General features: G+C 38.9%; 1 protein-coding gene across 2 annotated transcripts; it reads right to left on the bottom strand.

The window, feature by feature from the left end:
* Positions 1-711: 711 nt before the first annotated feature.
* mmd (monocyte to macrophage differentiation-associated) lies at positions 712-16171 on the bottom strand. 2 transcript variants are annotated; one of them, XM_063904322.1, is made up of 8 exons: positions 6824-6864; positions 6468-6501; positions 5624-5705; positions 5225-5385; positions 4360-4434; positions 4165-4266; positions 3113-3182; positions 712-2342 (listed from the first exon to the last, which is right to left on the bottom strand). In XM_063904322.1, the coding sequence occupies exons 2-8, from the start codon at positions 6491-6493 to the stop codon at positions 2139-2141; spliced, it is 720 nt and encodes a 239-aa protein (XP_063760392.1). In that variant the 5' UTR covers positions 6494-6501; positions 6824-6864; the 3' UTR covers positions 712-2138. The 2 variants fall into 2 exon arrangements, with proteins under 2 accessions (XP_063760392.1, XP_063760391.1); XM_063904321.1 differs by lacking the exons at positions 6468-6501; positions 6824-6864 and adding an exon at positions 15922-16171.
* Positions 16172-23109: the final 6938 nt, after the last annotated feature.

Genomic DNA, 23109 nt, shown 5'->3' with positions numbered 1-23109 from the left:
GATTGATGAGAGTGGCTCAGCCGGAGGACAGACAACTGATCAGAATCAGGTAATTAGTCCCTCAGTAAAAAGCATGCTGGTAACCTGGTTATGGTCTCTTTTGCTGTAGGCTGGGTCCCGGGAGGACGTGTGGGCCACCGAAACTGAAACACGTTAACTGAAACACGCAGTTTCCATGTGTGTGGAGTTTTGTTTTGACTTTGTGGAACAATCAAACCCTTTTTATTTTACCCAAATCCTTCTCCTCCCATCCTTTTGAAATCGTGTGTGAGCGGAGTCGCTCACAGAACAATTTAATAATAGGACATTTTTAACTCTTCTGTTTTATTTGTCACATTAAATCAAGTGTACTTCATCTGGTACTGCTCATCTTCTATCGGTGGATATTTTTGCAATAATGTGTATATTCACAAATACAAGATAAAGCAGTAATGAAACTCCCACATACAGGAAAGGGAAAAAACCTAACAGCGGCACTTTAATATTTCAAGTTAGATATCTAAAAAGATTAGCTTTTGGGCGCTTATACTCATCAGCTACACTTGGACAAAAGCGTCTTTCGATGTTTTACACATAATCTGTTCAGATTGCTTTTCAAATTCAAAATCCTTTTTTGACCCTGCATGAAATGACTGTGATGAAAGCCTGTACACAACACATTTAATGCAATCTACATTTCAGAGACAGCCATCCTGAATGAAGATCTTAACGCTGGGGCATTATCATTTTTTATTGTCACATTAGAAAGGTGATTCTCAGGACAGAGGAGGATCATTCATGGATATGAAGCACCATTAACAGCCAATGGAACAGACAAGAAGCAGCTTTTTCCCCCCTGTCGAAGGCCAGGATCATATAATCAACAGAACAAAAACAACAGAATATACAAACATTACAAAACAACAGTGGTTAAGGATATATTTTCAACATGAGAAATCATTCCGCTCACTAAGGAAAGGTAATGTTAGGAGTCTGGAGCCAACAGTTACACAACCCGACATCATGAAAGTAAAAGGAACAAGAGGTTTCTCTACTTATCGAACCCGCTACAGAATACAGACAGGAAATACCGTTTGTATTAGTGGTGCAAAATCAAAACAGAGAATCAGTGGAAAGGTAATACTGGACTACAGTACAAAGGGCATGCATGCACACTCCATCGCACTGTTCACATTAATAAGAAAGTGGAAAAGTTCTCATCATATTACCTGAACTGATTTTCTCTCATCATTTGGCTCATTTAACAAAATCCCACCTCCCGTGTCCCCTACTTCACACCCTGCAATGCTGTTCATCACCAGCAGAGGGTGCTAAACACTTAGAAACTGTGAGTCCCTAAAAACTGCATTTGGACACTGGCCAGAAAAAAATAAAACACATTGGTCACAAAAGTTGGTGATGTGGATTACTGTACAAAGAAAATGGAAAACCGTCAAGAACTTATTTCTGTTGTTCCTTCCTGTGTTCACTAATAAAAAGGGATGGGTAGAACACCTCAATACTTTATGAAAGGTTGGCATATGTGGTCAGATTTATGCGCTTTTGTACCGAGAGTTCCTTATTTTACTCTAATCTTGCCCTAAAAATATTGCCCTGTGGCAAATTTCTAATATAGCTGCGTGTTCTGATAATATTTGCGATCTTTGGTTTCTTTTTTTAATGAAAACAAAACAGAGAAACCCACTTACAACAATGCATTTGGTTTTAGTTCCAAACCAAATGATACCCCAGCCCTGCTTGATCTGTAGCACCTCACTGGATACTCCTATTGTTCAAATAATGAGAAATCTCCCAGTTACAACACACAAATGACCCCGATGTGGAATGTGACTCAAGCGATACAAAAGTCTGCTACCAAATTGCTCAAACACTCATTGTAAAAAGTCAAAATTCACCCCCCCGTTGACCTGTTTGTCGTTGAAGTTTTACAAAACAGCTTTGAAAGTAGCTTTTGTGTGTCAGGAAAATGCTCAGAAATCTGTTCTCCATGTTAGAAAACAGTAAACAATTCATGGTCATTTGTTTCGTAAACTTCACGGCTGTGGTCGCAGCTTCAGTGGGCAGTAGAGTGCAGGCGCCTTCTTCAGAAGCAAACGGGGGGAAAAGATGGAGAACAGGCGTCCAGCCCCCGGCTGTGGTCACGACTGAAGGTGGAGGTCAGTGCCGGGGGTCTTGTAGAGGTATTTCCAGATGGCATAGTAGTGCACGGCCGCAGCCAGCGCCACGAACACGTGCCAGATGGCATGGGCGAAGGGGATGACGCCGTCGCTCTTGAAGAAGAACACGCCGAGGCAGTAGATGAGTCCGCCGCAGGCCAGCTCCTGAAGGCCCTCCGTGTTGCTCTGCAGGAAGCAAGGAGCACAGGGAGATAGGTGAGAAATGTTACACAACAACAACAACAAATCTCCAGCTGCCTTTTGCGTGTTGTTTTTTTGCTTTTTTTTTAAAGATGTAAACTCGAAAAGCTGTGTCTGTCAACAAAGAAATACATTCTGAGGGAAGAAAATAATTAAGAAACCTATTCCATCGAATACAACTTTTTTTTTTTTAAAGGTCTCCATTATTTTTTAAATGTATACCGGCAGTATAATTTAAATATCTCATTTGTCACATGCAACACAACACCCATATGATGTTTGTGAAATTATTGTCTGTCTTTTTTATTATCCCTGTTTGTTATCTTTATACATATTGTTTTGTTGACTGATCCCACAATTAGTCAAATGGTGGAGTATTTTATTCCTCAGAAATAAATAATGAGTGTAAACATTGGAATATGTTGAAGTGTGTAGCAGTATTAGTGGTATTTAAGGCTGCTATATCCATATAAACCACAGGAGGGCAGCAGTAGAGAGTTTATATGTTACCATGCATTACAAATCCTGCAAAAACCTCATAGAGCCAATATTAAAAGCCCTAAAAATGCCTTTTTCTTACACAATTATTGCCACAATGTGCTGAGAAAGAAAGATTATACATGCTTACATCACTAACTGACGTTGAGAACAATGTGTTTATTCATAATACCAATTCATACCAGTGTTGAAATGGATTCAGCACATGCAAATAAACAGATTGGGATAATAAATGTATTTATGAATAGTGATATTACCATAGATGTCACAACTGATGCAGGGAAGAAACCCATCATCAAGTAGAAGGCCAGCTCAACCACTTTATACCTGTGAAGACAACAACAACCGACTCGGTCAGCGGGCCAGGAAAAGAACCAGACAGCAGCAAGTCTTTGTACAAGCTTCAGAAATATCTGCAGTTAACGGTTTAGCCAGAGCCAGGTATAACGTCTGTTTCTTTGCAGTTGGAGAAGACACTGGCTGCTAAATCTTTGTTGTGACAGCTTCACGCACGGGGCTACGCTCAGGGCATGAAACACGTCGACACTATATTTTCTGACAATGGAGAAATGTTGAAGCTCTGAGAAAAATTGCCCAACCTGTTGTAAAAAAAACAACCTGTCATAAAAACATATACATACAGCACCGGGAAAAATGAAGAGACCACTTCAGCATTTTAATTTTCTCAGCTTTTATTATTTATAGGTATGTCTTTGAGTTAAATGATTATTTTATTTGTTTTATTGTATTCTATAAACTACTGACAACATTTCTCGGTGTTGGAATTGAACACACACTGGACTGGCGCCATACATGTAAAGATACAGATTTAAGAAACATTTGGGGTGGTTTCTTCATTTTTTCCAGAGCAGTATATTAAAACACCCTTGGTTGGATTGTCTGATGAAATATTAACACATAGTCCTCAATTCGGACGGAATTGGGGAAAAAAGCGTTCAGTTTTGCTGCCCCATCAACTTGGAACAATTTTCAGGGCGAACTAAAAATGTCTGAACTTGTAACTTTTAATGTCTTCCGCCGGTTCCTAAAGGACAACAAAACATATTTGGACGGTGCCTCTGCTCCTAATTATTTCCTATGATCGATTCCTTTGCTCTTGCACTTTGTTGTTATTTTATTCAGTTGTGGCCCTATTTTGTATCTTGTATGTTGATGACGTGTGCTGCTGCCTTCTTGGCCAGGTCACCCTGGGTCTTTTACGCGGTTAAATAAAGGTTAAATAAAATACGAGTTACAATATTCAGTGGTAGTTCCGACTTTTTAATTCTTATTATCACATCAAACTCACTTTTCATGGTAGTTGAAGACGTATACGGTTCCAGCAGCAGCCATGAGCCACACAAACCATCGCATGTGTGCTGCGAGAGGGCCCAATTCACGCAGGTTCAACCTGAGGAGACAGGAGAAGAAAAAAGACATCTATAATAGGTCTCCACCTACGTGCAGACCCTCTGAGAATAACTTTCCTCTGTGTGACACTCACCAGGGTGTGTAGGAGGCAGCAATGAAGAAATAGATGACCACTCTGTCGCACATGTGAAAACACTGTTCCACAGACCTGAAACAAACAACAAACAGCTGATCTGTTTATTAAAAAAGGTCACAGGTATGCAAAGCAGGCACATTAATTGCATGCTCCAACAGGGAAAACGCTTGTCAAAGGAAGTGGAATCATGTTTCCATCCAAAAGGAGATCTAAATTAAGACTTGACATTGTAGGAAAAGCACAGGTGTTGTGGAGTCTGGCTGGGCAATCATTATTAACAATGTGTTGGCACTCTTTGATTAAATAGTTCCTGATGGAAACCAAACCTCTGCCAATGTTGGACATCATTTCTAAGTGTGTGTATGTCTGCTTGGGTTTGGACAAAAGTTGGCATGGCATTTATAGAAAACCATGTTTAAATCTCTTCAGTGAAGGTGCTGAATAGTAGTGTTAAGTTACTGGTATTGGCAATAATGTGTCTTAAAGTACAGTAACAAAAGAAAACACACATTTCAACAAATGAAAGAAACAGTGGGAATAAATTAATGAAATAATTGTAGTGTTATTTTCTCTGGAACAAAAACAAACACCCAGGGTTTCTGGGATCAAAATAAGGCAACAAATGTACGCCTTCCTTCATTGAACAGTGTGCAAAAGGTTGCACATTTGACACTTGACACCAAAACAACGGCACTGGGAAAAACACAGCACAGCGGCAAGGAATGTAAAGAGATAGGGAAAGGAATGATTGTGTCCCTCGCTCTTTTGTCTTTGTCCTCTTTTGTGACGTGTCTTTTACGACAGTGAGCACTGCTAGATGTCTTTGCCATCATGATGGGTTTTTCATCATGCTATTGCTCACCTCATGTGGCTCTTCTTCCAGGTGATGATATGGAACACAGTGGAGACCAGGAAGAGGGCGCACAGGCCCATGCCGTACACCCAGGCAGTGATCTTCTCCCAGCCGTTGTCCGACAGACGGTGCAAAAACGCCATGCCCACGAAGGCCGGCACGATGAGGAGCTACGTAGATGGAAAGAAACCATTAAAATCATATAAATAAAAACACAACGGAAGCCACATTGGAAGAAGCACTAATACGCAGATATTTGTTGGCAATAGGGACAAACAATGTTCTCTATGTTTTTTGGTTCACATGGGATTTGAAGGCTACTGTGATATTTTTAGAGCGATAATGAGGTAGACCAATTTTAATTTGAGATGAAATCTATCATCAAAAAGATTAATCCCATCCACTCACTGCATGGGTGTAGCAGTTTGCAGCATGCTCATAGCAGGTGGGCTGGTAGCGGCAGTTAGCAGAGGCCCGTCTGTTCATGAACCTGAAACACACAAAAGAACACATAAACATCTGCAGTCATTTGATCAAGCACTGTTTTAGGGATGGTCACTTTAAAACTGCTCTGTGGAAAAATTCTAAAAAACTTGAAAGGGTATATTTTAAACAAAATAGCTCTCTATGTAGGGAGGTACATCAATAAATACAATGGTTGTAATATTCATATAGAAACAATATGTTGTGCATTGTTGTATGACTGACCATGACATCCCTATTGTCTGATTTTAACCTGCTTTAGATGAAATTACAAAATAATACATTTTATAACTTCAAGTTAATAATATATTATTAACTTTGGTAAACGGAACTACTCCTGTGCACAGATGATATGAAAGGCATTGCCATTTTACAAAATACAAATTATTGTGCTAGTTTATAACAATACATATCAATTGCCATTTACATTTAAATGTTTATTAAAGTGTACCGTCTGTTACACAACTGATCCAAAACCAAAGTATACTCAATTTCAGTGATTAACACAGAAATAAAATGTGTGGAAAGTTAATCATAATTAAAATTGCATTCATTTTAAATGATTGTGTCCCTATTATAACATAGCTATACAGGAACTTTAAGCAGCATGTTAACCTGAAAGGAAGCAGGTTTAAGCTGCTAACGGTCAGGCTGAATGACGAAACGTTAAGCAACCACACCTGGCATTATTAAAGGCAATCATTATTAGCAATCCTAGCTTGACAGCCCAAAACATTATTTTTACAATGAGATGTTTGGATTTACAAACCTCTGAAAGCTGTTCACTCTCTTCATTTTAGTGCCTTATTCACCCAGAGGAAGCAAAGAAACAAAATCAGCAAACAAAAGAGCTACAAAGCCCGGCTTTACAAAGGGAAAAATAAAACCATAAACTGTCTTGACAAGCGAAAGCAAACGGAAGGCCTAGCATTAGCTTGTAGCTAACGTTATGCTACTCATTAGCTAACTTTCACTAAAGCGACAAGCCAACAGCAGCATCAATACTCCAACTACAAAGGCACCGTTTTAGTCTTTTCCTTAATACCATTCTGTTACAAAGACTGGCTCACTGCCTCTTCTTTAAGCTAGAAATATCCATAAGCACCAACAGAAGCCAGAACAAACCGAAAAGACCCCTGCAAGCAAGCAGCTCCGCCAGTCAATGACAGGCTACTCCCCGCTGTGCCTTTCAACAAAAAACATGATTTCTTTTTGTGCCTCGCCGCCCAAACAGTGGCGAGACATTTAGTGGCACTGGTTTAAGCCAATAGGCTTCGAGACCTCCGGAAAAGTGGCGAATCAGGTCTTAGGTAGGGCGGAGTCCAAAATAGGAACATCACAGACACTCACACGCCCAGTAATATGCAAATATAAAAAAGTACAATGTTTATGGGAAAAAATAAATAAACAAATATAGAAATACTGTAAGATGTTGATTGACTTGTCGTTGCTGTGTTGTAGTAAGTGATTGTTGTGTGACTCAATTGTGGTTGTTTTTAAATGTTTTTAGACTTTTCATCCCCCACTTCTGTCATGTCATGTGTACCTTAACAAAAGTAAAATAACTTTAAAAAACAATAGATAAAACTGCTGCCTGTACTTTGTTAGTAATACTTATGAAACCCTTTACAAATAGGTCATACATTTGTAACTAATGGTTTAATGTTTTATAAATCATTTTTTGTATAGATCAGATATAAATACTTCAATTCAAAATCGTCCTTCATCAGGAAAATTGTCTTTTCTCTACATTTTATAACTGCAGAGTTGAAGTATTACTGGAACAAAAACACTTACTAATAATAAACGTAATACAAAGTATTTTTATATACTGTATACTGACCTCTAACAAACAACCCAACCCCAAACATTTGTCTTTAAATGTTGAACATCTCAATTTTATACAATCTGAATCTGACAATCCTGACATGTTTCGTCAAAATTGTACATATAGTCACCAAATATGCATACATTCTAAGTGACATCACTAGACAGTGAACTGCACAGACAGACAGACAGACAGACAGACAGACAGACAGACAGACAGACAGACAGACAGACAGACAGACAGACAGACAGACAGACAGACAGACAGACAGACAGACAGAAAGACAGACACAGACAGACACACACACACACACACACACACACACACACACACACATATATACAGTGTCACGATGTAACAGCACAGTTACATAACAGCACTATAACTTGATCAGTGTCTCTTAGATATAACAGAGGCTTTATGTAAGACCAAAGTGCAATCCTCGGGCTTAATGAAGTTCATGCAGTGCACTCTGTGATTGAATGCCAATTGTCTTGTAGGTACTTCAAGAATGTTTTTCTGTCAGCAGATACATATAACCACTTTTTCTTGACATTTAACTTACAAAGATACGTCTAAAAAAAAAAATCATAACAGAATGGTGATTTAACTTTTTAAATAAAGGTATCTGGGGCTTTGTGGTACACATTGTCTGTACCAGGGAAAACAGACAATGGGATTGATCCAGTCAAAGAGAAAAAGCTCATTGTGTAGTTTTAAAAAGGACATTAGCACTGACAACAGGGCCATATGTCAGGGGACAGAGTCTTCTTGTCCCTCGCTACAGTCTGCTTTATCCGCACGCTGCTTCGCTGACACCTCTAATGTGATACAGACCTGAGAGCTGCAGTTTGGCAGCGTGTCAGCAGCTCAGGGATCTTCCTGTGCTGGCCGTAAACAATCCCCATCCAACTCACTATGATTGGAGGTTTCCTGTCTCTTTATAGAACTATGTTATGCAGTTATGAGCAATTATTTGATTTAATTTAGAATTGATCAAACTTTATTTTATTAAAACATTTGATTTTTGGCCTTTATGGTGGTGTGTGCTCCCCTATTTCTTTTCTGGGTTGTGGTCATCGTTAGAATAGATTATTCTAAAAGACCTGCACATCCATTACACTTTTCTTCACTTTTTTGCCTGATTACACCTCTTCTCAAGACTATTAGCATGTGCAGATTAAGCTTAATTGGTAATGCACTGCGTTAGCAACGCCCTAATATGAAATAGTCAGTGTATAATGGGCTGAAGAAATAAACAAAATTGTTAGAGAAGAACCAAAGACATCTTCTTTTGATGATTTGGGTGTGTTATGCTATGGTGGCAGCTAATGTAGCCTCGAGCAACAAACTTCAAGCTGAGGAAACAAGCAAATCACAGAGGTCTAACGTCTTTAACCGGCACTGACTCAATTGACATCACTTGAGGAAATTTAGGGTAGAGTGGGGTAAGATGAGTTATTTTTTACTTATGTTGTCCTTTAGGCCAGGAACAATTAGATAGAAGTCAAATTACACAACAACCTTTGTTCCAGGATGTCTTCTGTCAGTCATAAGGATGCATTTATCACAAAGGGCCACGAAAATACGACTTCTCAAAGAAAAGTGATCTTGTGGCTTAACTTGCCCTATCTCTAGGGTAAATTGATCCGAGTCAATCTGGGGGTATATGGACCAATTTACTTTTGAAGTTCAAACCTGGGTTGTTTGCTACAGGAGTATTTCTTTCTGTCTGCTAATTCAAATGCCGGTTCACAGCATTTCTTTGGAGTATGGCAGTGGAACTGTTTTTTGATGTGGTCTGCAAGCTCCTTCTCTCTCCTGTGTGAAGACCCTCTCTAACACATCTGCTGGTTACCTGTACCCTACTGTTTTCACTTCCTTTACCTCCTTCCTGTTTATGTATCTACGCAGGGTCGACCTGTCAAAGTTTCTGTCTTTTGCCATTGCTCTGATGGATTTTCCACTCTTGCCACCAGTGGCTGCTCTCTCCATCTCCTCAGTCTTTCTCTTGTATTTTCTTGGCGCTATAGCTTCTCTACATGTTTAAAAAACAGTCAGTTGTGTAAAACTACATTGAAATAATATTTTCTACTACAGAGACTTAACTTAACTTCAGTGCCTCATGGGGGGGATAATCTTGCTTTGACATAACTGTCATTAAACCTGACATGTTGAAAATAGGGCTTGTTAGAACATGACAAATTACAACTTTATCATTCTGAACGTCACCACGCCCCGTTCAGTTACATTAAAACCAGTATAAAGGGAAAGTTGAAGCTTTAATGTCGTGTTCTTATCGCAGTTCAATTGCAGTTCTATTAAACTGTTTACCTGCCAACAGATTTCACCTTTCCATTCAACAGACTATTTACGGTTGGGTAAAGGGGCTGTAGCTTTGTTATTACATTAACTTCCATGACTTAATGGAATTTCCTGCCTAGATTCACCCAAATCATGTTGTGTCATGGTATTTAATTTGAGTACTCAAGGTGAGGTAAAGGCTAAGAGTGTAGCAACAAAAGAAAAAGTAGGTGGGTCTCGTGAATGATTTGAGCAGGACGGGGGCTTAATGTGGAGGGTGAGAGGATCCTCCCTGCTATCCCTGATGAGTTTATCAGCAAAAGGAAGCATGTACATGTTGTTAATTTGAAACTTTTCTTGACTCTGACTACCTGGCACAATCCATTCTTTTCTTTCGTTGCTTTTAGGGTTAGGATTAGGGTTAGTATCACATATCAACTATAACCTACTTGTTTGCAACTGCCTTTTTAAGACACTTAAAATCGTAACACCATTTTTACGAGGTTATTTACTCGTGTATTTTATTGCGTAAAACAACAACTTTGGAATATCTTCAGCCTGTGTAAACCACTGACCATTATGTTAGACATCTATAAATTGCCAAGCTGCACCCTTCAATCAAATTTCATTCAAATCTGGCAGGTATTTCTTCCATAAACATTCTGATCAACAGACATAAAAAAAAAACATAACCTCCTTGGCAGAAATAATAGATTGGTGCAGGGATGACATGTTTTTTTAGGCCAAAAAAAAATGTAACTGTCTGTAATTTATGCCAAAGAATAAGACTTGACACAGGAATGTGTGTGTGCGTTCAAGGCGGGAAGTTTCTGATATATAACCTGTACGATTCTTTCTATCAGTGGGAGAGCATTTTACTTAATTGACTGCTTAAGAGCAAAGGTAGTGTTTTTCCCAATATTGTGTTTGTTGTACAACAATATAATATTTAACCTCAACTATTTCTGTGTCCGTGTCTTAATGTGTTTCTATTGATTAATGTTGTGAGTGTATAAGGTTTCAGATCCTCGACTATGGCAAAAGGTCATTTTCTTTCCTTGACAAATTAGGCACTTTTGTATTCTTACCGAGAAAAACAAATAAGAAACCTCATCAGAAATGAGGCAGTTGAAAAAAAAGGCTAATATTCAACTAAAACTAGAGCAAATGGAAAATAAGGTTTCCTTAACATTGAGTGTGTTAATAAAACAGTCTGTTTTATTAAAGACTTGTGATTTGACCTTGAACATGTCCACACGTTCAATGTCTGTTCTTAGATGAAGTAATTATTTGTATATCCTTCAGGGTATTTTGTATTGTTGGTTGCAGTGAAAAGTTGAGATGCCAGTATTTCATTTAGTAAATCCACAGAAACAATTTAGAAAAACTATTATTAAATAGTTAGCCTCCAGCATTCTATCCCCAGCTGAACTCTCAGCGCCATAAATATATAGCCCACAGCTGCTCAGATATCACATATTATTTCATACAAACAACACAAACTGGAAAAAGATCAAACTCCTTTAGAGGAAAACACTGCTTGTGACGCCTGACTTCCACAAATATGTGTTAATAATATTCCAAAGGGATTGTAAGGACAGGCATATAGGTGGGTGGACCTTAGAATAGAAGAGGCTTTATGCACGTCACACAGGGTTAAACAGCTTTGTAATTGGTTTACTGATACATCTTCGGATGCGTGACCCATAGTTGACCTCAATTGTTGGAGCTAAGGAAATTAATGTGGAGATAACCTGTTCTCCCATCAACTTTATGCAAGTCAAGACAATGGAAACTTAAATATTTTAAAATGTCCTTTAATAGATAGTTCCATATATATTGAGAGCATTTTAAAATAATATTTTTTTACTATTGCAACAAAATATATTGAAGCAGACTGAACCTCAACAAATAAAACCCTTTCCACAATTATATATCAACTGAAAATTAAATTTAGATCCGATAAAATACAGTTTTTACACTATTTAAACATCTCTGATTTAATTCATGTGGACCTCGAATGGAAAATCTAAGCACGGTGAGTTAGGAGCGTTGTAGTTTCAGTGTTTTGCTGTATCCGAGTTAAATCTCGAAGCTAACAAGCTGAGCATATCGTGCTCTGTGGCTGAAAGTACGCTGGTTTCTCTGCCTGAGGATTACAGATTGCATTGAGGTATGAATGACTGCCTGTACTCACTTAACACCTCAGCGCCTCATACAGGAGCTACTGCTTTGATTAAACTAATACAAACACTCAAAATCAAAATATATGGTTTCTCTATTAAAGCAGATTTTCCATCTAGTCAAGCGCTTAAGACAAAATCAAAAGCTGCTCTTAAAACATTCCCTATTTTTAAATCAGATCATCATTTTTAGGATAACATTTTCCCCACACAATCCTGATTTTTATAACATCCCACTAATCCCAACAAAAGAGGTTGAAACAGCAGGCCCATGCACACATAGATATTATTTTAATCCAGAGAATATTATTACTTCAGAAGGTATGAAAAATCCTTAGCTAAACATTATGCAGGAAAACTTGTCAGAACTCAAATGTTCAGCAGCATGTTTTTGAATGTTCAAAGATTTCTTTCTTTTTACGGGAGAACCTCAAATATCACATGTTCGTTGAATATCTAATCTGAAGTGGGTCTAAAGAAGAAATTACTTTTGAAAAATGGCTGGTGAATGAGTCCCAGACATGCAGTTTTCAAAGCTTTACGAAAAGGTCCTGCAAATGAAAGTCATTCTCTTAAGTTTTTAACATGATCTTTCAATAAATATTGCTTTTTTTATATATATTAAAAAAGATTACTTCTGGCTGTTTGGATACCAAGTGGCAGGTTTGTAATAGAGGTCAACTACAATAGTTATTTACTATAACTATTGTTGGAGAGTCTCTAATGGAACAGTCAAATACACGAGAAATCCAGCTGCTTAGTGGTCTGCATAAATATGAATGACAAAAATTAAATTAAAGCCATTTAAAATGATAGAGAGTTATTTGACTTAGTTACCAATGCCACGGCTGTTATGTTTTAGTTTCTGTTTGTGTTTGTCAGTGGGATTACAGCAGGATGCAAGATGTTAGCTGAGGTCTTGGCTCTCCAAGAGCCCTTCTATATACATAATGCATTGATCGTCTTTTTGGCTAATCTTTGCAAACATTTCCAAGACTACCATCAACCTATTTTGCAAATGAGACCCAGTTTCTGCACATTTCTCAGAAGCAGGATTACATTGAGCTCTAGGTTTGTGCCCATGCTCACTGAGAGTTCCCGGAGCGACAGAATCTATTTGTGATTGTTGGCAGCACAAACTGAAAGCTGTAATCACAGTGTGTTAAATAATCAGCTCCCACATTTGGGTTCCTGCCTCTCCGTTTGCTTATACTCCCACTCTCGATTACATTACATTAATTACATTTCAAAGAGTCACACCAGGTATGAAAATCACTTCAAGATACAGATAAATATAGTTGGTTGACATGCTTTTAATTAATCAAAAATGTAATTTGGATCACAAAAAGCGTTTAGAAAGTCAACTTGAAAACCATCAATGTTTGCATGCCATTCAACCACATAGAGTTGATATTTGGCCACCAGATGTATTTTTCTGATGCCATTAAATCAAATATGCTTCAGGTACAACAAGGTGGGATAGACATGTATTGAAAACCTTCATAGATATGAGAGTAAAAATTTAAAAGGAACTAGATTTGGCTGCGGGTCTTGAGTATGAAAAAGTGCTCTTTAGGTTAAAAACATCCTCTTAAAGTTATACATGCAAAAAAAACAGTTTTTATATCAGAATTGATAACCTAATTTTATTAGAAACACATACTATGATAAAAAGAAGTGTACAGCAAAATATATAAACAACAACCTCCATATTTTATTTCAAACAAAATGTTTGCAACTTCATGTTGTCAGAAGAATCATGAGAACTGTGATTGTTGAGGGTTTTTCGGGGGAGTGGCCGTTGCTAACAAGTGACTAAATGAGACTACTATAAGTCATCCAGCCAAATATTAGACGCCTTCAGTTTACGATGGTCATGTTAAGTCATGCGACCGTGACTTACTTTGTTTGTAGCCGTAACGTTTTTTACTCATGGTGATTGCAATTGCGCTTCAAGAGTTCATTGGATTGTTATCAAGGGTTTGCAAACTCCAAGGTCTTCCCAAAAACATACTTCATCTGTGCACCATGTTATGACCTAGATCAAAGACCTGGCTCACATGATGCGTCCATCTCTGTTTGGTTTATTGGCACATCTGTGGTTTTCAGCATTGGGCTTTATCAAAGCTCCCTTAGAAATCAGTTTTTCCCAGCCGTAATGACAAGATGAATGTGGACATGATTTGTTTTTACGAATACAAAACTGATAACATTAACTCAAACTGAATGTGGTATAAACCTACTCTAGCGATGGTTTGAATTGTGATGCCATGCTAAGCTAACTATCTAACATAGGTTAGCACGCACACTGTTCTCATTTACTTTTCATATATATAATTGTAATGCACAACATTTCATATAGAATCTTAATTTGAGTGTAAATGGTGTAATTGTGAGCCAGGAACAAGAGAAGTATAAAAACGACACAACGTTCTTCAACAAAGACTTGTTGCTTAAACTTGTAGCTGGACATTTCTAGGAAAAAAGCTAAATAACTTTTTGCAATATAAACTCATCCCCTGAAATAAACCTTTGTCAGTTTCCAACAAATGGACTCTGGATCAAAGTGGGGTTAGCTTCCAGCTTTTTTTGTTTTGTTTGTTTTTGCATCAACTGAGTTTAAACTCATCCAATAGGATTGTTTTTCTCTCCAGGAAATGTTAATCTGAATAAAACTCCAATGTGGCTTCTTTCCAACAGTCAGGTTCAATGACTTATCTCCATGTCTTGTTGACTAAAACATGGCAAACTTTTCTTGAGTTGATATCAAAGTCTGATAGGTATTTGGGTTTCATTCAGTTCTGTTATCCAGAACATTTTGGGATATCAGCTTCTAAGAAAAAGTACCCCTACTTTAATTTTAGAACCTCGGACAAGCCAGCTAATCAGTCTGATTGCTTCATGGCACTGCACAGGAAATGCTTTACTATAAATGACCTGTAAAACAGTTTGGAGAGTTTCTTACCAAGCATAAAAGTTTAGCCGGATCTAATCGAAGTGAAGTCACGGCGGAGACCATTTGAAGATCCATAATAATAAATACCTATCAAGAATTAATGATGGGTTACACAGATGTAGTTCAAATCAGTTAACTTATTAATCACATGTGCTCCATGCTTATTTACATAAAATGCAGTTTGCATGTTTCCACAGACTTGATTAACCATTTCCGCATTTGATAAGAGCAATAAGCTTTTCCTTTCGCTGTTTATCTGTTCATCATTCCTATAGTAACGTTCCAGACAAGGGGTAAACTTTCAGCCACGGTGTCAAGAAAGCTGAATGGAAGTATTTCTGTTGTGTGGGAGGAGCTTTCTCACATCTCAAAATAAGAAAGTATAGACGTCAGGACCTGCCAGGAGAGCTTTCACTCATCTGTCTGCCGCTCTGACAACCACATCCATGCATCACACTCCGTCGAGTTATGTAAGGGGTTACTGACAGACTTAACCAAATGATGACACTAATCCCTGAATGGCAGTCAATAAAAAGCAATGCACCCTTCATTGCGAAATATATAGGATCATTTTTTATCTACTTTTAGTAGAAGAGGAACAAAGTCCATAGATAACAAGGTGTGTCAAGTATTGATCTCACTTTAAGGCACTTGTTGGTCTTAAAATATCTCATTTGAAATATAAAAAGAGCCACAGTTAAGACTATAATTAAGTTGCTCCTATACTACACTTCTCTGTGTGTTTTCCTAGCCCTTACCTTAATCCTAAACCCTTTTTAGTCAACACAACAGAAAAGCCCCACTCTTTATTCCTTGTGCTTTATCAGTTGTGACATTTCCTCTCCCAAGCAAACAGCAGGCTTTGGCTTGATATCCCTGATATAAATAGGGATTTTACATGCAAACACACAGCACTTAAAGACATCAACGCATGTCTCTTTCCCATACCTACCGTGCAAGACTGGTTCGGCGTAGGTCAAATCCTAGCATTGTCTCAGAGAGGAGGCAAGTAAAAAGAAACATACGTAAAAAAAAAAAAAAAAGAGTCAGGTATATACAAAGGTGAGTCTGCAGAGTCTCTCAGACCATCGTGCTCTTCTTCTCCCTAAAGTCCGAATGTGTTGGCTCGTGGTAGGTCGTGATCATGTTGGCCGTGTCCCACCTTGCAACCGGGGCTGGTGAGCTCTGCATCACCACCAGCCTGATGGGAGACTGAGTTGGCTGAGGGTCCGGGGCGTACTCCTTTGTGGGATCTTTGCCCCGGCAGTCGTACATGATACACGATATCAGGAAGACAAGGAGCAAGATAACGTAGCTGGCAATGAGGATGCAAAGGTTCAAAGTGACAGGGTCGATCTCCTGATAGTTTTCCAGAAAACCCATGGTGCCCGCTTCATGCTGGGTGGCCCCGAGGCCTGGAAAAACAAGCGCCTCTGAGGCCTCAGAAGAAGGGAAAGTTGAAGCTACCGGCTGCTTTACAAACGGAGAAGCACTAAACACAAGCCTGGAAACAGCAAGACTTTCCTCCTCTCTATCCTCTTCAATCTGTCTCCCTATACTGTCCTCCCCCCTCCCTTGTTTCTGTCTCTCACCTCTCGGTTTCAGATGAGCGCCGTGAATACGGGGCTTTGTGGTAAAAATACTTTAATCCGCGCCACTCCTCCAACCTTGAATTTCTGCGATCAACAGTTCCCTTTAATAATTTAAGCTTCAATTGTAACCGCGACAGACCCTGTGTTATATCATCTGCTTGAAAGTGGATATTAATTAATGTGTATGGGACGCATTTGAGCGCATGTTTGTGTGGTGTAATCTTAATCTTGATTGTGAGTGGGGATTTACAGAGGAAGCCATCTGGCTAAATAGAGGCCGGATTGCGCGGCTAAAATGCCACTCGGGAAAAAATGCTAACATGTTAGCACAAGACTTTGTCAACAACAGGACAAAGTAAAAGACATTCCTCTCTTAAATCTATGACCTTGTATTATTTTGTTGAACATGTAATCTGAGCAGATTACAGCAGACTCCTTGTTGCAGGCTACCAGGGAATCAGAGGTGGGATTACCACAGTCAGTGGACTGCTCTGGTTTATAATCTCTGCTGCAGCATGCCAAAGCACGCCATGATTGTGAAGGATTGCAGCCAAGAAAATGTGTGTGTTTGTGAGGAGGTGACTCTTTTGACTTTCAGTTGCATGTGTCTCAACAAATGTACTGTAACTGCGTTTGTTGTCGTGCAGGTATTTGAGATTGCTGTGACACCGATGGACAACAGAGGGCAGCAACTAGCAAAGTAAACGGGGGACTGGAATCAGCCAGACCAACTGTTACCCAGACACACTGGGAGCATATGGTGTTGAAGTGTCAGTTTGTCTTTATTTCGAGATACTAAATCAACATTTTGATTTATATGATACGAAGTCATTATGTTGAGATACAAAGTCACTGTTTTTTAGATACTAAGTAATATTTCAAGATACTTGGTCACTATTTTGACAAACTAAGCCATTATTTGAACATACTTGGGCATTTATTAAGATACTAAGTCACTATTTTGGAGTATTAAGTTGTTATATTGAGTTTACGAAGTCAAGATTCAAAAACATTATTTTTAGATACTAAATCCTAACTTCGAAATACTAAGTAATAATTTTTCAAACACTTAGATGTCTTGATTAATATTCAAATGTTTTTCCATAGTCAAAGATTTTCACCTTCATCTTTTTTCTTTTTTTTTTTGTGGCGGTAATGGGCTTCCATAAAGAAAACCTTAGACCAGAACAACTGCACTCAAAGAGAGCAGAGCCAACAGGGCAGTACACTGTGGTTTTCCTCCAGCAAGAAAAGTATTCATAAAATAAACAGGGAGAGCTTGAAATCCAGCACTAATCCAGTCCGTCGGGATGTTTCCTGCCTTCTGGTGCGTAACAGTGAGGGGTGGCAGCAGATGTGCTTTACATCTGCAGAGCACAGAGTGACCTCACTCTTCACGTTAATACATGTAATCCCTCTACATGTTCAGGAAACTGATGTTCGCAGCAGAAAGCCTGACCCCGATCCTGGCTGACCTCCACACATGAGAACTGATGGCCAACACACAGCGATCATCTGTCAGGGAGAAATTATGTGCCACTCCAGGAGTCAGCATCTGGACGAGTCAAAGTGCACTCTGCAAACGATGACTGTGCCATTTCCAACTTTTTCAGTTTCATAACATGTCGCTATTTGCTCATGATGATTGATGGCCTTTCATGTAACAAAAGGGATATTAAAAATGCTTTAATAGCACATAAGTCTGGAATAAATGACTCAAGGGGACACACTTCATGAATGTGGATATAACTCACAACTTTAGGGACCTGTTGAAGCCCTTTTTTAGTAATGTTGGTATGAGTATCTGTTACATGCTATTCAAAGGCAACTTTATTAGGCAGGTAACGGTAAACTTTTTACCAGTTTTTCCAATTATTCTGGTGTTGCAGACAATCATCAATAGTTGTTAACCCTCTTCTTGGGAAGAAGAAGACGAAGACAAATAAATTAACTTTATTAATCTCCAACGGGCAAATTACTTCTTTACTTGCGCGTTATATGAATGATGGCATATAAGGCCATTGAAGTTAAAACAAATAAAGAAGGTGCAAAAATGATGACTCCTTTCAATATACAATATAAAATGTTTTCTCAAAGAATTTTAAAATTAGTAAACAAATAGAAAACATATTGTGGTTGTTTTAATAATAATAAACCCTAACCCTAACACTAACATTGGACTAAAAAACAAATAATATGAAACTAATAATAGTACAAAAGCCTTAGTTTGTGAGGACATGGATTGTCAGTTGAAGCAAAGCTCTAAAAACAGCAGCGCCTCAGAGGAAGAGAGGTGTTTCTGTCCTGGGGATGTTTGTGTTGTTGTGGTCTCGGGGAGTGATGTAATACGTCTGTCTGTGTGTACAGCAGGCGTCTGGGTGGAGTGTGTCCTGCTCATATCTTGGAGATAGATCTTCCTCTAGCGCCAGACCCTGGTGCCAGGGAGTCCCGCAGCCTCGCTGAGGCCTGCAGACTGACAGCAGGGAGAGATGGAGAGGATGTGTTGACAAACCCTGCAGGAACCTTCACGGGCCGTGAGGGCGAAGGATGTTACGAGTTTAGATGTGCTTTATATTCTGCCTCAACAGGTTGTTTGTTCATTTCCACAGCGTGACGCTAAGAGTCTCCCCTGGATTACACACAGTGAAAGTCAACCCTTTATTCACCACCATCAACCATCCCCAAAAACAAATGAGCAGAGCAAGAGACCATGTTCCCCTACTGTGGCCACTATATACAGTATGAAAACACACAAGGAAACATGAGATATAAGTCATCCCTGGAGGACAAAACGACTGATAAATAATTAATTGGACAAAGAAAAAAACTTTGAAGCAATTCAAATTTTTTCTTTGGTTTACACGAAATGTAAGTTGAAAGTAAACTTTCCTAACATTAAAACACTGCTTACACATTAATGCATAGTATTTGTATTATACATACATCATGAATTCAGAACTCTGAACCTCATGAATGGTACTTTATTTGTATTATATTTTATTAATAGCGTAGTGGTGCACTTGTCATTCATTACTTTTTGTTTTATTAGCCCTACGATTCATATTTACTATGAATATAATAACTTCCTGATTTGTAGGATATATTAGTATTTATAAAACTGCAAAGGGTGGCAAGAATTAATGACAGGCAGAAGTGCTTTTTATTTAGCTTATTTTCTCCCCAGGTATCAAGGACTTACCTATTAATGTCTTTCCATACAACATGTCAAATTACATATTTTACATCAGATGCTTAGACCATTTCCAAAGTAAGCATGGCTTCCTTTAAAATGTAAATGTCCTCTCTCATGGTGGGAAAACAAAATGTTAATTCACGCTGAAAGCAGAGCTAAGATTACGCACTTGAGAGAATACATTTGAAACTGAGTGATTTTAAATCAACCTCTCTGTCACAGTTACAAAACAAAACAGTTCAGGTTACATCCATTGTTCATGTTCTTTTAACTGGCAACTGACCCAGTGTCCTCTACTGGGTCAAAGGGGCATATTGAGTAGAGTCTGAAGTGGCTTATAGGTCAGAGGTCACAGAGCGGAGGGAGGCGATGTGGTGAACGTGATCCTTCTCCGTCTCCGTTGTGTCTTCGGGCTGTTTGAGTTACTGCAGAGACGTTCCATGAGGTCAGCGAGGAGGTGCGGTTACACAACCAGGAGACAGCTGAGGGAAGCTCCAGCTGCGCTGCCCTGCTGACTGAGGCTCCATCATAACCTCTGCTGCAGACACATGAGCAACAGTCAACAAACACACACTGAAGGTGAGACACTGAAGGCGAGACACCGCAGGCTCTTTTTTCATGCACTGGTCAATATTTGAGACGTTGGGCTATTTATTTTACGACCTTTGTCTGTTTGCATCAATAGATTTCTCCTAAATTCACCAAAAGCTAGCATTGGATTATGCGCCGTGTGCATACTTAAACATACATTATAGGAAAGCATGTAATGCAAATAATAATTCTCTAAATGTAAAAAATCATAGTGATAGCTATAAGTGAATTTGTAACACATACTCTCCTATCTATATTCTGAAGCATTCTACAGAGGGTTGTATTTTATCGCCTGATTTGAAAACCATTATACTCCCAAAAAAAAGGAACTCCAAAAAAGGAACAAATGATCCTAAAATGCGTTTTTATTTTTCATTTTAACCTGGGTTTGTGAAATGATGATATTTCTAATTTGCATATTTAAACACATCATTTTATAAAACTTGTAATACAAAAAACATTTGTCTTCATGTAATTTATCAACTCGGAATGTTTCATAGTGATATCTATTAGTTATTTTTTTCAGGCATCAATCCCCTGACAATAATAAACTACTCAAATCAGTTAAACTCTCGATCAAAGCCCCCCCGAGTCTGACAATGACGTGCACAGAGTGTCCTCATCTGAAACACCCTGATGCAGAAGAAGACTGGAGGGTGGGGTCGTCCCTCTCGGACAGCAGCGGGTGACAGACGGGACGAGGATCCAGCAGATCTGATAAAGGCCCAAAGAGAGCCCTTTCCTTCCTGAGTGGTGGACTGTTTGTGTTAGAGCGTTGTGCGTCTCTTCTTCTGGGTGTGGGAACCTGCTCCTCCCAGAGTTCATGGTTTCCTCTTGCACAGGAGCAGCCACCAGTGTGAATTTGTGTCACTCATTGCATTTACTCTCTAAGAGAAAAGGCCAAAGAGAAGCAATATGTCTATAAAGAGACAAAAATGAATACGAAGAGACACACAAAAAACCACAAAGAGAGACAAATAACCTCTTAAAGATATAAAATAACTTCAAAAAGACAACAAAATGGTCATAAATTACACAAAATGACTAAAAAATAGACAATATGTTCTCTCAATGACTGCAAAGAGACATAAAACAACTACACATATCTGCAAAATGACTTCAAAAAGACACAAAACCTAAAAAGAAGATAAAAAAACTACAAAAAGGGGCTCAAAACGTATTCCAGAGAGATGCAAAATGACATAAAAAGCTATACAAAAAGGAATAAATTAATGAACACAAAGGGAAAAAATGGTTCCATAAATATTATAGAGGGACGCAAAATGATCACAAAGAGCTGCAACTGACATAAAATGAATACAAAAATTGGCTAAAAAATGATTGAATCTATGTGTCTTGCTTTTACGTAGAAGAAATTGTGCGGCATTTAGCATGTCTGTGCCCAGGGGCCCCTTTCTCATTGTACTCCCATGTCTACTGGAACATTCTCAGAACATTTAAATCAAGAAAACATTGACATTTTAATTAGATTCTCTCTTCTCCAGAACAGTATATTTCCTTGATTGAGGACATAAGTTGTGTGTTTTTCTTATAGCTCTGTTCTACAGTCTGCAGCCCAAAGCAGCAGGGAGCTGTAACACTGACTCCTCACCATTGTCTCGTGTACGTCATCACAGGGCGGTGGTGGCGAAGTCCATAGGGGCTTGGCCTGGGAACTGGAAGGTCACCAGTTCAAGTCCCCGAAAGACCAAGTGCCACCGTGGTGTCCCTGAGCAAGACACTGGTTACCTACACTGCTCCCCGGGCGCCGTACATAATGGCAGCCCACTGCTCCTAACACTAGGATGGGTCAAATGCAGAGACCGCATTTCGTTGTCCTTCTCAGGCAGCAACACACAGAGGAATGTCCTGCAGCACCCCAAGATCTCCTCACACACACACACACACACACACACACACACACACACATACACACACACACACACACACACACACACACACACACACACACACACACACACACACACACACACACACACACACCTCCCCCACAGGGGTCCAGGACACTGGTAACACTCACTCAGGAGCAGAGGTGGAGGAAGTACAAGGATTAAGTAAAAGTAGCAAAACTACAATTAAAAAATACTAATGTACAAGTAAAAGTCCTGCATTCAAAATGGTTCTGTAAAAAACATAAGCATCAAATGATACTTTAAGTACCAAAAGTATTTGTTAGTGCAGAATGGCCCATTAAAGCACCATATATTTTAAATGATTGTATAAAATAAATGGTGCATTAATGTGTTTATCACTTCAATGTTGCACTTTGTAAAAAGGGGTTTATTTGAATTACTGTATAAGGTACAGTACTTCATTTGGAGTTGAACTCACTAAATGTGTAAAATAAATGTTGTGGGGGGAAAAAAAGTATGACATAGCCCATAAAATGTATTGAGTAAAAGTATTAAGTAGCATAAAGTGACATGGGGGGCTGTGGCTGTGGCTGTGTCTGGGTCTTTTGTTGACAGGGATCAAGAGGGGCCTCTTGCTGCTTCATGGGGCCCACAACGTACAGAAAGTGTACAGAACGTGAGCTCACTGTCAGAGCAGCAGTGATTTCAGAGAGCTCACGGTGTTTACATGGCGATGATTGGCAGGTTTACCTCATTAGTTTAAATGTGTCATGCTAACAATCGCTAGCCAGTATTAAACACAAAATCCAGCTGATGGGAATGTCATTTATTCTGCAGGGAAATGTGTAATACAAAAAAAATGGTTCACATAACAAACCTGACAATACAAT

Source organism: Eleginops maclovinus, chromosome 16 (assembly GCF_036324505.1).
Source record: "Eleginops maclovinus isolate JMC-PN-2008 ecotype Puerto Natales chromosome 16, JC_Emac_rtc_rv5, whole genome shotgun sequence".
NCBI classification, from domain to species: Eukaryota; Metazoa; Chordata; class Actinopteri; order Perciformes; family Eleginopidae; genus Eleginops; species Eleginops maclovinus.
This window is presented reverse-complemented; position numbering and strand designations above follow the sequence as displayed.

Coding starts and splice junctions, on each gene's coding strand:
- mmd (XM_063904321.1), bottom strand. CDS start 15,992: ATGTTTCTTTTTACTTGCCTCCTCTCTGAGACAATGCTAGGATTTGAC. Junction 5,706..15,921: donor CGCCGAACCAGTCTTGCACG/GTAGGTATGGGA, acceptor TGTGTGTTTCAG/GTTCATGAACAGACGGGCCT. Junction 5,386..5,623: donor CAAACTGCTACACCCATGCA/GTGAGTGGATGG, acceptor CCATCTACGTAG/CTCCTCATCGTGCCGGCCTT.